Source organism: Ixodes scapularis, unplaced genomic scaffold (assembly GCF_016920785.2).
Source record: "Ixodes scapularis isolate PalLabHiFi unplaced genomic scaffold, ASM1692078v2 PGA_scaffold12__126_contigs__length_90152505, whole genome shotgun sequence".
In the NCBI taxonomy this organism is placed as follows: Eukaryota; Metazoa; Arthropoda; class Arachnida; order Ixodida; family Ixodidae; genus Ixodes; species Ixodes scapularis.
The window spans coordinates 21,627,583-21,640,126 of record NW_024609838.1 but is presented as its reverse complement, the minus strand read 5'-3'; the positions used below and the strand labels follow the sequence as shown (position 1 = coordinate 21,640,126).

General features: G+C 45.4%; 1 protein-coding gene across 1 annotated transcript; it reads right to left on the bottom strand.

Annotated features, from left to right (window-relative positions):
- Positions 1–9,787: 9,787 nt before the first annotated feature.
- On the bottom strand, positions 9,788–12,266 carry LOC115311254. The gene is made up of 3 exons (XM_029969888.3): positions 12,065–12,266; positions 11,883–11,996; positions 9,788–10,691 (listed from the first exon to the last, which is right to left on the bottom strand). Exons 1-3 carry the CDS (start codon positions 12,250–12,252, stop codon positions 9,788–9,790), a joined length of 1,206 nt encoding a protein of 401 aa, XP_029825748.3. The 5' UTR covers positions 12,253–12,266.
- Between the last annotated feature and the right edge of the window lie 278 nt (positions 12,267–12,544).

Genomic DNA, 12,544 nt, shown 5'->3' with positions numbered 1-12,544 from the left:
GTTTGAACCGCTAAATTAAGAATATATTTTCCACGTTGTTCTGGCCATATACACTATTTACGCCGTGAAACGATTAACTATATAGCTTCTTCGATCGTCCGTGCAATTTACTTTTGTTTTTATGTACCAAACTATGAAATTCAGTTATTTAATTTTGACGCAAGAGTAGAAGAAAATCTACATTAACGCACATAACGTCGTGTTCATACGACTCGACATTCCTTTGTTTACAGTAACACATATCTTACCTGAATCAAGATGTTTAAGTACAACAGTGAAGAGGTGAGCTTGTTGGTACACCTGTAAATAGATCAGCTTGAAATTTAGAACTATACGGCATTTTCTTGTCCTTTCTTTGTGTTTAAGATAAATTCTAAATTTTAAGCTGATTTATTTACACGGTATAAAATATTGTCGCGAAGTGTGGTAGGTCGCCCAAAATACCCGTGATTGATACAACTTTGTGTCGCAGTGTTAAAAGTGACATCGTGATTGTGTCTTTGAACCAAGGAATTAACTATATCACATAAAATTATAAAATGGGCACCTCGTGGCCATATATATTACCAGATATTGTTCACGAAATATACTTCACAATATATATGTATAAGATAACGACACAACTTAGCTAAAAGCAATGAAATTTTCAAGATGTCACAAAAGTTTTAGAATTATTCCTTTCGGACTTTTTTTTATAGGAACACCAAGCGGAAATCAAAATGCTTGTTGTTCTAACCAAACATTGTTTACACTCAGTACCGCATGTATGCGACTAATCATGCAGTAAGGAGTAATTGCAATTGTTCACCCTAATCTAAACGCACCTTCGCACTCCGATCGAATCTGCCCCAAAATAGCGCTTGTCCAAGTGAACATTTTCTTATACAGGAAAAGCTGGGATAGCCTGGCTGTTGAGGTTGTTTCTCGACAAGATGCCGGCCAATTTAATTTGCAAATGAGCATCACCCTTGCTAATTGATGATTTTAACGCAATAGTGTTAAGGAGCTCATGTCGGAGAAAACCCGATGTCGGTGGCGTGACTAGGAAATCTTGGTTGGTCGATAGGGTGATGACGTCAGAGCTACATGCCCTCGCGCAAGAATTTCAAACATCCACAATGCTCATGTGAAACGTAACACCACGCGTGGAATGAGAGTGATTAAAACATGACATGTAATGCGAATTAAACTTCGCCGTATGTCTCAAATGATTTCACTTTTTAAAGTAATTCCTTTGCCTTAAAGGAAAAAATTAAGAATTTTAGGGGGGATTTGAACCCATGACCCTTCGGTTGCGAGTCAGACGCTTTTGACTAGGCCACGCGAGGCACGCTTTCTCAAAGATTATTTGTTGTTAAGTAAAACGAATTAGTATTTCACGTTCTACTCGACATGGCAGCTACTTAATTGGACACTTTCCGACGGTTTGCGTGCGTAATCGTCATAGTTCCGCCGCGCGCCTTTGTTTACTTTGTTTGTGTCCAACCCACAGATACCATAAAAGTAATCTTCCCCACATAAAAGAGGCAATAACAGACTTCTATATGCTTGAGAACTTATATGTGTGAGGAACACGTAGTTATTTAAATTAGCTTCAAAAGCAGGAATGTGTGTTAGGCTATCCCATATCACTTACAACGTGGCTGCCGAAGATAAAAACGCCGGAAAAGATTGGCAGAACCTTTTTCAGATAATGTTTTTGGGGGGAGGACATTGCTTTAGGGTGGTCGGCCACTTATTTATGTTGTGAAATATTCAGTTGGTAATTAAATATATCTTTATAACGATCAACAAATTTTAGTTTATAAAGTTCCCATAACCGCTTGAGACCGACGCAGAAGGACGATACTCGAAACTACGCGAGCTGTGGAGTCTGCTTAAAAGTGTTTTTCTGCTTGCCGATTGGTAGTGTGAAACATCGTATCGCAGGGTACGCCAAAAGAGGTTCTGTGCTCATATAATAGATTGGAAGTCAAATACATGAAATGTTCAAAAATAGAGAGATAATTAATGTTATTTTTCTAAACAATCCCTTACAGAACGCCTTACCGCAAAAAGATATGTGTAAAAATGCACGCAATGAAATTTATAATTTTACATAAATAGGGCGAAGGACAGACAAATATTTTTATAATCTTAGTATAAATCACATTTTATCAGCTTTTATGAGCTCGAAACTTCGCGAAATACTGCCTCGGGAGGCAAATGTTATATTCGGTTTTACCTGCACTTGTTCTGGCCCTCACTTTAGAACCCTATGCTTGAATTGTCATGCACGCTAACATTTCTCTAGGCTGCCATATATCATCGCGAGACTCCTACGAAAATTGCACAACTTTACAATTAGGACATCGATTGCTAGTGTTGCAAACAACATATTTCACCAGAAGCTGGTTAGAAAATTTTATTTACAACAGTGGTGTCATACGTAGGACGAAACCAACAACCGGAAACGCGCTTAACTGTTTAACATGGTATGCACGTGACATCATTACACTATAGGCTGGTGGCCATTGTCATTTCTTCTTGCTGAGAAAATCGAATTCGAGGGTGCAAAATCCATGCTGCAGGAGGTTCAAGCTAAGTGAAAGCCAAGTCTTTTAAAAGCGCGCAATACTATTCTTAGTGCACCTTCGTGAGGAACGGCACGAGCGTCTGGAACGACAAAAACGTGCTATTTGGCAAGAGCCTTTTGCACACAAAGTAGTTTCGTGGGTCACACTTTTTGGTCTGCGCCAAAGATGCGGGGAAGAGGAACCTTTACAACACAGTAGGTTTTTAAAATTAACCCCCCTCTCCCCCCCCCCCCACACACACACACACGCACGCACGCACGCACGCACACACACACACACACACACAGACTTCGTTTTACAGCGGAGCTATTAAGGGCTAGTTGCCCCAGTACCGTGTCCGTCAGCAAACAAATGACGATACTAAACTCTGGACAGCTACCGACATCTCTAAGTGACGACGGCAACCAGACAACCGACTTGCTGGTTGTCTGGTTGTCACCGTCGTTCATAGATGGCGGCAACCTTTCCAGCCTTTCTACTTTGGCTTGCCAACTTGCGGCCGGCCATTACTTCATTCCCACCATAGTACAGCTTCGCTGGTCTTCCTTCTTCACCGGAGTGGAAAGGCTGATAGTATTCCTGAGAGATTGCCTCCTCCGTTCGTGTGTACTAATTCGACAATTTTAGTGTTCACTTGTTAACAGCAACCCTTCCCTGCTTTCATTTTGCACCCCGTGAAGTTTAAAGGGGTCATAAAACGATATCGGGTTGGAATGTTCATGACTTTTCCGAGGCGTACTGGTCCTAGTCTGACCCAAGTATACTCGCACAGGCCGCCACTGATTCAGAAGCTTCTTTGTCGCGGTGAAATTGCGAGGCCAAAAATGAGACTATTTCTTTTAGTCTTGCCTTCCCAAAGATTGATGTCGTGATTGTGGGATCAAACCCACCCGCCTGACGACAGTCGAGCGCGGCTCATGGATTGGACACGAGAACTGCGTGAGCACTGTACATCGGCTCGTAATAAGAAATGTCTTGGTAGACACTCGGGTAATTGCTCGTGTCCAACCACTGCGGTAATGAGAATAGCCGAACTCTAACAATGCCTGGAGCTCCAGCACGTGTTTTCTTCCTTTCGAACCCCAGCGCGAGGGTATGATTAACGTTGGGGGCCTAAGACAGGCACCAGGCCACGTGGCCGCTTCTGGCTCCAAGTTGAGGGAATGAACGATGCTCATATTTCTCTAACTTTTTCGCGACTGCCATTGCCTAGAAAAAAGACCAAAGCCAAGTTCAATCAGTTATTAACGTTAGGGAGTGATCCTGAGTAGAATTTAGTGATGTATAGAAGTCTTTTTGTAGCTTCTTTAAGCAAAATACAGAGGGGGTCGAAACTTGGGCAATAACTTGAGAACGACGCTCATGTGAGACTTACAGCAACTGCCATTGTTCGCCTGTCCCTCTGAGGTCACTAAAATCTTTTTTTTTTAAGTATTCCTTGATACACACATGTAGTTCTATGGAACGTTATATTACTAAGTCGCATTTAGTCATTTCAATACTTCAATTCTCGGGGACATCTTTCGGATGCAGTTCAGCAGCAACGAAAAAATGTTTGGGTGCCTCAATGATAAAAAATTGGTCTTGCAACATTTTTTTTTTTTTGTACTTTCAACAAATACTGCTAAGAAGTAACCCCTGACGTTTATAGCTTGCGAAAATATGCATTAGTTTTACCCCCTCCGCAATAGCAGATGCAGAACAAGTAAAGGAAAGAGACAGCTGTCGGTCCCCTCCTCAACTTGCAATTTGAACAAGCGGCCGCGTGATCTGACGTTAATTATATACCATCAGTGTATATCATAGTCATGCTCTAGGCGGCTAGGGTTTGGAAAGCAAAAGCTTAAGCTGGAGCTTCAGATATTGTTAGAGTTGGGCTATTATCATATTTAATTGACATGAGCCGTTTCCTGAATGACTGGTGGTGCAGATTGCCATGAACCCGAGCACTCAACTGGGGGTTATGAAAATCGCTTAAGTCACGGTGTCACGTGACTCGGTGCAAAATCGTGATGTCATGTTACGTCATGCTGTCAACAAGGCTAATACATCTAGTGATTTCCTCAAATTAAATCGAGTTGACGCAGTGAGCCACGTGACGTCACGAGGCCACGTGACATTACTTGACAACATGTATTGACAATATGACGTCACGTCACAACGTGACACATGGTTAATCATAGTGCCAATACAAAGGTGCCATGAAAACCCACAATTTACCATACGTTGCAATTCTGTATATTACAATTTGACCAATAGAAATACAGCCGCCATTTTTTTATTACCATATGTTCATTTTGTGATACTAACAAAAAAAATTACCTTGAACCGTTTTGAACCGGTTACCGTTATATTTTTTTTCGGTTCGGTTCCGGTTCAGTTCCAAAAAGGCGGCGAAGATATCGGTTCGGTTCAGTTCCGGTTCGGCTAAAAATAACGGTTCTGTTCCGGTTTTCGGTTCGGTTCGGTTCCGGTTCGACACCCTGCTCCCAGCTGTAGATGAGAAATTTAGCCAGTGCGGTACAGCCGCTAGCCTGGGGTCTTTAACGTGCGTCACGCAGTGGTGATACACGACCGCACGCCGGTACGATGCTCATCCAGATCGAAACGGGCAGGGGTGGGGCTCGAACCCAGGATCCCTGGGTTCTGCAGCGCGAGCTTTCGCTCCACGTGCTCCGAGCTGGTGTGCGCTAGACCACTCGGCCACCGATCCCCTTTTTTTTTTTTTATCTTTATTATCGGCCACCGATCCCCCTCCTTAGCTAAAGATTTCTTGAGTCATTGTTTGCTGGCATCGAATGTCCACTTATAAATGTATCTCTTGCCTTAGCGTACACAGTACACCCGTGAGCGATTTGAAAGTGAACAGCCCTCTTCTAGTTCTTGACGCTCCTGCAACTTTTAGAACATGCTTTGTTCGAGAAGAGGGCAAGAACGCAAACTTTAGACCCCAAACCACGTACCATTTGAGACGTTGAGGAGCCGCAAAACAGGCAAGAAACTAGGTAAGGTGTTCACCCTCATATTGCCGGCGGGTGTACACCACTGTTGCAGCACGAGCCTGACGGTGGTTGACTTGACATAGTGGGATGACTCACGCAGTGAAGTTCAACACATATTCGAATGCGTCTGCGGCTGCGGCAGTAATATTGCACGGCTCAAGAGTACGTCATCAGCCGACATGAACGTGACCCGCTGCTCTGGGGATCCGAAACCCAGGTAGGAGGCCAGACCTGGCCTTGCTGTGCCGACCCAGACTTCGTACATTTGCGACTCGTCTCGAGCGCGCTGTTTCTCGGAGAGCTCGCACCTGTGCCGGCAATATCAGGTCGCACTCCACGAGGTCTCTGTTTGGGTGATGCTAGGTGAAACTTGATTACTACAATCCATATGTCGGTGGCGGAGGGTCTGCAGGAAGGACCTTCACAACAAGGATGCCATAGTATCTTTTTTTCAACCGTATCAGAAGGTGAGACACGTGTTCCAGGATGCTTAAGGTGGACCACTATTCTCGAAAATTCCAAATGACACTGCCTGCACGATCTTCAACGAGGTAACCTACAACGGAATTACCTAATGCCCTTTCATAGAGCAGCGTGGTAAAGTTTAATGTTCAAGGCCACACCTACAGATAAAGAATACCAGTTCATTCCACCGTGACGTCATGTGATCAATGTTGGCAGGGACGTCCTTATTGGACAGGGGCATGGTGACGATTTGATAGGACTTAGAGTGACATAGAATTTATTTAGAGGTCGAAGTCTTTTCGCATCCCTCGTCAGACAGACAGGATATCAGGGAAGGGACCGCGGTCAGTCATTGATTGGAACGTTTTATTGAGCCCATTGAAGGCTCCTCGTCGTCCGAAACCACTACCTTCAAGGCAAAGTGCCAAGCCTACAGAAAAGTAATTTTGGGATAAAAAAATATCCACTTCAAACTTCAAGCTTCATCTCAGTTGGCGTCTCTAACAAATGTGAAAAATGTATTGCAGTATCAGTATTTCTGTATTTGTATTTTAGCCCTCCCTAAAATGTATTCCTGTATTTGTATTTCCAAATACTTTTTGCCTCTATTTAAAATGTATTTTCGATACGTATCGCGATACATTTTTACAGATGTATTTTACTATCAGTATTTTGGCTACTTTTTTAATGTATCCCAGTATTTGTATTTCCAAATAAATTTTTGAGTATTTCTGCCCAACCCTGATTGGGACTCTGTTTTGCCCTATAGATAGGGTTGTTCGTTTTCGGGTAAAACCCAATTTTACCCGATTTTTACACCCCGAACATGTTTCAGGAGAATCGGGTTAAACCCGATTTCTCCCCGGATTCCAAAACCACATAACCAACCTATTTTTACGCCTCACGGAGTTTGCGGTGCACACACGCTAGCTACCTTACCTCGGGACAACAGTGACCTATAGTTCATTTAGCAAGCTGCGTGCAGCACTGTGGACGCTACACGACTGTCAACCAACCGCCCAACGAGCGCGCCTAAAGGGCTGTTTATACTCCAACGCAACGTCGACGGGCGCGCGCGCCCAACCGCGTTGCTTGACGTTGCTACGAAAGGACAGTTTATACTCTGACGACAGGTGGAACGCCTCGCAACGTAACGCGCCCCGGCGAGCGCCAGCGAAGCTCACGTCGAGGCGGGCTGTTTATACTCCAACGTAACGTCGACGGGCGTGCGCTTCCGAGCGCGTTGCGTGACGTAGCTGCGAAAGGAGAGTTTATACTCCGAACACAAGTGGACCGCCTCGCAACGTAACGCGCCTCGGCGCGCGCCGGCGAAGCTCACGTCGAGGTAGGCGCTGCTCGAATCTCGGCGTCGGCCGACGACGGTCGTCACCCAGAATTCCTCGCACGAGCGTCAGTTGGAAAGAAAAATGGCGAACGGAGGTGCCGCGGAGTGCGAACCGAGCGATCTGACGAAGGACGAGGTTGAGCGGCTCATTGAAGCGGTGAGAGAGCGCGAGTGTCCTATGACCTCGGTTCTCTAGAGTACAGGGATTCCAAGCGAAAAAAGAATGCCTGGGAGTCCGTGCGCATTGCCTGCGGCATGAAGCCCGGTAAGTTGACTAGGGTGATTTCATGTGCGCTTTGCTTGGCGGGACGACATCTGGCCATTTTGTTTCGAACGCTTTTTTTGTGTGTGTGTGTGTTGAAGCGCGTAAAAGAGCGTGTCCCTGCACGCGCGCGTGGCGCTGACTGTGCTACGGCCACGGTGTAGCTACGGCAACATTTTGCTTCCTGCGATTTCTTTGTATTTTCCCTGTGAGCGCGCGCTGTCGCCATCGGGTACTACAAACGATGGCATCATCCAAACAGAAAGACATTGAGGCGCTCTAGTTATTTAGGACTTCAAACAGAAAAGCAGTGCAAGCGGCTTAACTGACATGGCAACTTGTTCAGCATTTTATTTTTGTATCACGTCTGCATTTGGGAGAACTGAATTTGACATATTTATTTCAGGTGAGGACGCACAAAAAACGTGTACGTTTTTGTGTACGCGACAGGTACACAGGTGTGTACGCGACAGGTACAAAAAACGTGTACGCGACAGGTATGTTCGGGAGGTCCGCGCCATTGAAGCTGCCACAAGGAGTGGCAGCGGCTTCGTCCGCAAAAAACAATGGGCCTTCCTGGAAATTATGTCGTTTTACGAGAAACATATCCGACCCAGGAAGTATGTAAACAAAACTTGAGTCCTCATTTGCTGTCTAACTAAATTTCTTTCCCATATGTTAATCCCACTTGCAGGGCAACCACCAACGTAAAGGCACCACCTGTGGGCGACACAGCACAGTGTCTATTAATGGAAATGGTGGAATCTTCTCCTGACGACTCGACCATTCCCACTGACCTCGAGCCTGCCCAAGAAGAGCTGCAGTGCAGCCCCGAGGCTCCTGTCCCAGCCACGCCGTCCACCTCGGGTGAATCAACATCAAGCACCTCGAGGAGGTCATCAGGCCAGTCACAAAGGTGCCCAGGACCCCCCCCCCCCCCCCCTCATTCTGCACGCAGAAGGGAGGCTGACACAATGGAGAGAGAACTTTTAAATCATTTAAAGACTAAAATGACACAGAACGAGGCGTTTGCCTACTCTGTAGCACAATCTCTAGATCGTTGGGACGAGGTCACCAGTGCCCAATTCAGGGCTTGTGTAATGCAGATTGTGTATGAGTATGAATGTAAATTTCAGGAGAAATAAAACGCCCCCGACCTTTGTGCATCTGAAGGCACACGTGTCCACTCATGTTTTGATAATATACACATTCTGTTAATATGAACTACATTTTCGAAGAGCAATCTCTGCTTATGGAATTCTACTACATCGTTAGAAAAAAAAAACAATCTGTGAAGTAGTCTATGTTAATCTGAATATTATTAACTCTGTAGTGCAATACTTCAGAATTAGTTCTTGGAGGGCAGGGATGCCTATCACATAAAATAGCTTAAAAGAACACCTACAGGCATTTTTCAAATTTACCCCAAGCGTCAAGGAAGCGGCTTGGAATGTAGGTACACACAAATGTGGACGATAGCTTGCGCAGCGAGTGTACCTGCAAACCCGGCATGATCTTTGGTGCTTGTGTAAATTAGCAAAATGTCTAGTGCACATAATAGCATCATCTGCTACTCAGACACACAGCCTGCGCTAATACCGTTAATCAAACATGCTTTCTACCCATTACATTCGCTTCGTGGGTGGCACGAATTGCTCGAAACCTGTTTATATTTCCGAGAGAAATGCAAGTAGAAAAGCAGGCTTATCGAAAGTACATCTAGAATGTCATTTTCCTCCTTTGTGGTGTAAATGAAAAGATTAAACCCAACTTTTGTTATTAATACGCAAGCTGTCCTATTTTCCAAGTGAGCCACTACTACATTCCTGCGGGTTCACTTAATAAGAAGCCAATCATTTTGTATGCGTGCCTGTATCTCAGTGGCAAGCGAAAAACATGGATGGCCAATATTCCTCGCTTGTGCAATTACCTCGCTCTCCCCTGTACAACAAAATTCACCAAGGTAGGCAGGTAAGCTCTTTGAAGGTGAAAAAAACGAGGGATTGCGAAATATATTTCGCCGGTCAACCCTGTTAAGCAAGCAGAGCAGAGAAAATATATACAATTTATTTGCAAAGAAAGAAAAAAATAGAACAGCACTGATAACAACCTTGTGTCGTCGTCTACTCCCTCGTCACTATGTCGTGTTGCCACGGGATGGCTCCCTAGGGGAGATGAAGTGGTCTGCCAGCTGGTCCCTGATGCTGATTGCTGCTGGGCTGCTGTTGCCACCTAGGATCCTGTTGACACCAACATTCAAAATATCAGCTGGCCACTGACCATCCACACGGGCACCCCTCCTTTCACTGTCAGCATATCCAGGAGGGCAGTAGGCTTCATCCCGTGTCAGGAAGTTGTGGAGGCAGACTCCCGCTTTTATCATGTTTTCACAGTGCTCAACAGTGCCATGCATGGGAGCCAGAAACGCCCGCCAGCGAGACACAAGTATTCCGAAGGCGTTTTCTACTGTCCGCCCGCCCCGGGAGAGCCTGTAGTTGAAGACCTTTTTTCGGTAGTCCAAGCCTCTTCCGGGGAAAGGGCGCATGAGGTACGTTTTCAACGGGAAGGCTTCATCCCTTAGGAGGCACAGAGGTGGTGCAGGCTGTGCGATTACAGGGATCTGGAGGGTGTTGGCAGCTAACGCCTTTCCAAGGTTAGACTCTCTCAACACACCGCCATCGGACTGGTGCCCGGCAGCCCCAATGTCCACCAGTCGAAACCTGTAGTGGGCGTCAACAACAGCCAGCAGCACCATCGAGTAGAATTGCTTGTAGTGTTGAAATATTGAGCCAGAGTTTGATGGGCACCTGATCGCAAAGTGCTTGCCATCTATTGATCCAATGGCGTTAGGAAAGTTCCACTTGACGCAGAACTCCCTCCGGATCTCTTCCCACTGTTGTGATGTGGGTGGCTGCAGCACTAACGGGGAGAGGCAGTCCCAGATGGCTGGCAGCGTTTCCTGAAGGGTCCCCGATAATGTTGCTTTATGCATCCGGTAACTTATGGCCACATGGCCCAGAGATCCTGGTGATGCAAGGAACCTAGAAATGTGAAAAACAAAATTGTGAGACTTAGTACCTAACTCAGAGCAACTGTTTAGTCAGTCATTTCCACTGTTTGTGACTAAGAACGACCTGCGAGAGTGCTCCGTCAGACTTATATTGCTATACACGCAATATGTAAATATGTACTAAATGTGTTTGACTGACGCTCTACGGTGTTTTGAAATAGTTTCTACTCTAAAACCGCCCGCAAAAATCAAGGAATTGGCGCATGAAGTGGAAATTGATCTCGAATATGAGTTTTACTGTGCTGATTTACTCATTAAAAATTTCAGTCTCAATTTAAAGTGCAAAAAAAAAAAAGAATGACGATGTTGTCAAATAGGTCAGCCTTTCTATTTAGTAAAATATGTGTTTGATGTAGTAAGTGTTACATTGATACGTTGATCCGCTTATTTATGAGTGTCTCAAAATAGTTACAAGGTAGTACTAATGGCCCGTCAAACATCAGCAACTGAACCCATCAAGTTGAAACTTACCTCGAATACATACCTTACTAGTCCCCTTTACATATTACAAATTCAAGTCTCTATTGAAAGTACAAAAAAATTAAAAAGAAAACTTTCCCATTCTAGGCTTTTTTTTTCGTTCTAGGAGTTCAGACTTAAAATTTGAATGCGTGCGGTACATCCAACCAGTAAAGGAAGCATTTGAGGTAAGTTTCTGCTTGAAACGTCGCGTCCCTGATTTTTGCTGGCGATTTAAGAGCCCAAACTTTATTTTGAAACGCACTGTCGAGATTGGGCCTCTCAATTAAAATATCGGAGTAGATGAGAGCGCATTAGTTCTCGGTTTGAGGTATTTTAATACGAGTTGGGCATGTGTACGGCGGTAGTACACCGTCTAGAAGCATAACTTAATCAGTCAAGCATCCGCGAAAATGAAGTGTATATCAAATATGTAGTACATAGAGTGCCTCAATGTCCTTCTGTTTTGGGGGACGCCACCGTTTGTAGTGCCCGATGCCGACAGCACGCGCTCACAGGGAAAATACAAAGGAATCGCAAGAAACAAAATGTTGCCTTAGCATAGTCACGCCAGAAGCGCGTGCAGGGACACGCTTTTTCACGCTTTCAGAACAAAAAATAAAAAAATAAGCGTTCGAAACAAAATGGTTAAATGTCATCACCCCAAGCAAAGTGCACATGAAGGCACCCTAGTAGTACATACCTCAGTGTGATGGCCAGCCGCTCAGCGGGCGAGATGGGAGAGCGATGTGTCGGCGAGTGTACAAGACGGTCGTGGACGAGTCCGAGCAGCTCGTCGAATGAAGCCTTCGTCATCCTGCAGAAAAGGAAACGACAGAATTGATTCACTATGATAAGCGACATGATTATCGACCGTCGCCTTACCTGAAATATTGGAAGTGGTATTCTGGGTCGGACTCGCGCAGCTCCTGTACTAGATGGTAAAATTCTCCAAACACTGTGCGCTTATCAAATATGTCTCGTACGTACATCGTGCGTGTTCTCTGGCGCCGTATTCGGCGCCATAAAAGCACCGCTGCAATTTTTTTCTTTTTTTGCTGATCTAAATACATCGCGAATCGGCTCTCCATGGTTCCTCCTGTCTGAACAAGTCAGGGCAGAATGCAAACGGAAACGGAAATAAACCATCAGCTTAAGTCGCGGTTGTCATGGCGACGCGCAGGCGCAACGCGGAGTGCGCGTCGGAGCGCGCTGGACCGCGATGGAGTATAAATGCCGTTGACCGCAACCTTTTCAGCGCAGCGCGTCGTGTCGTTGTTGACGACGAACGCCGGCGCACGTCACGTTCGTCGACGTCGGAGTATAAACAGCCCTTAACTCACCGTGACGTTCTACGAGGCCGGC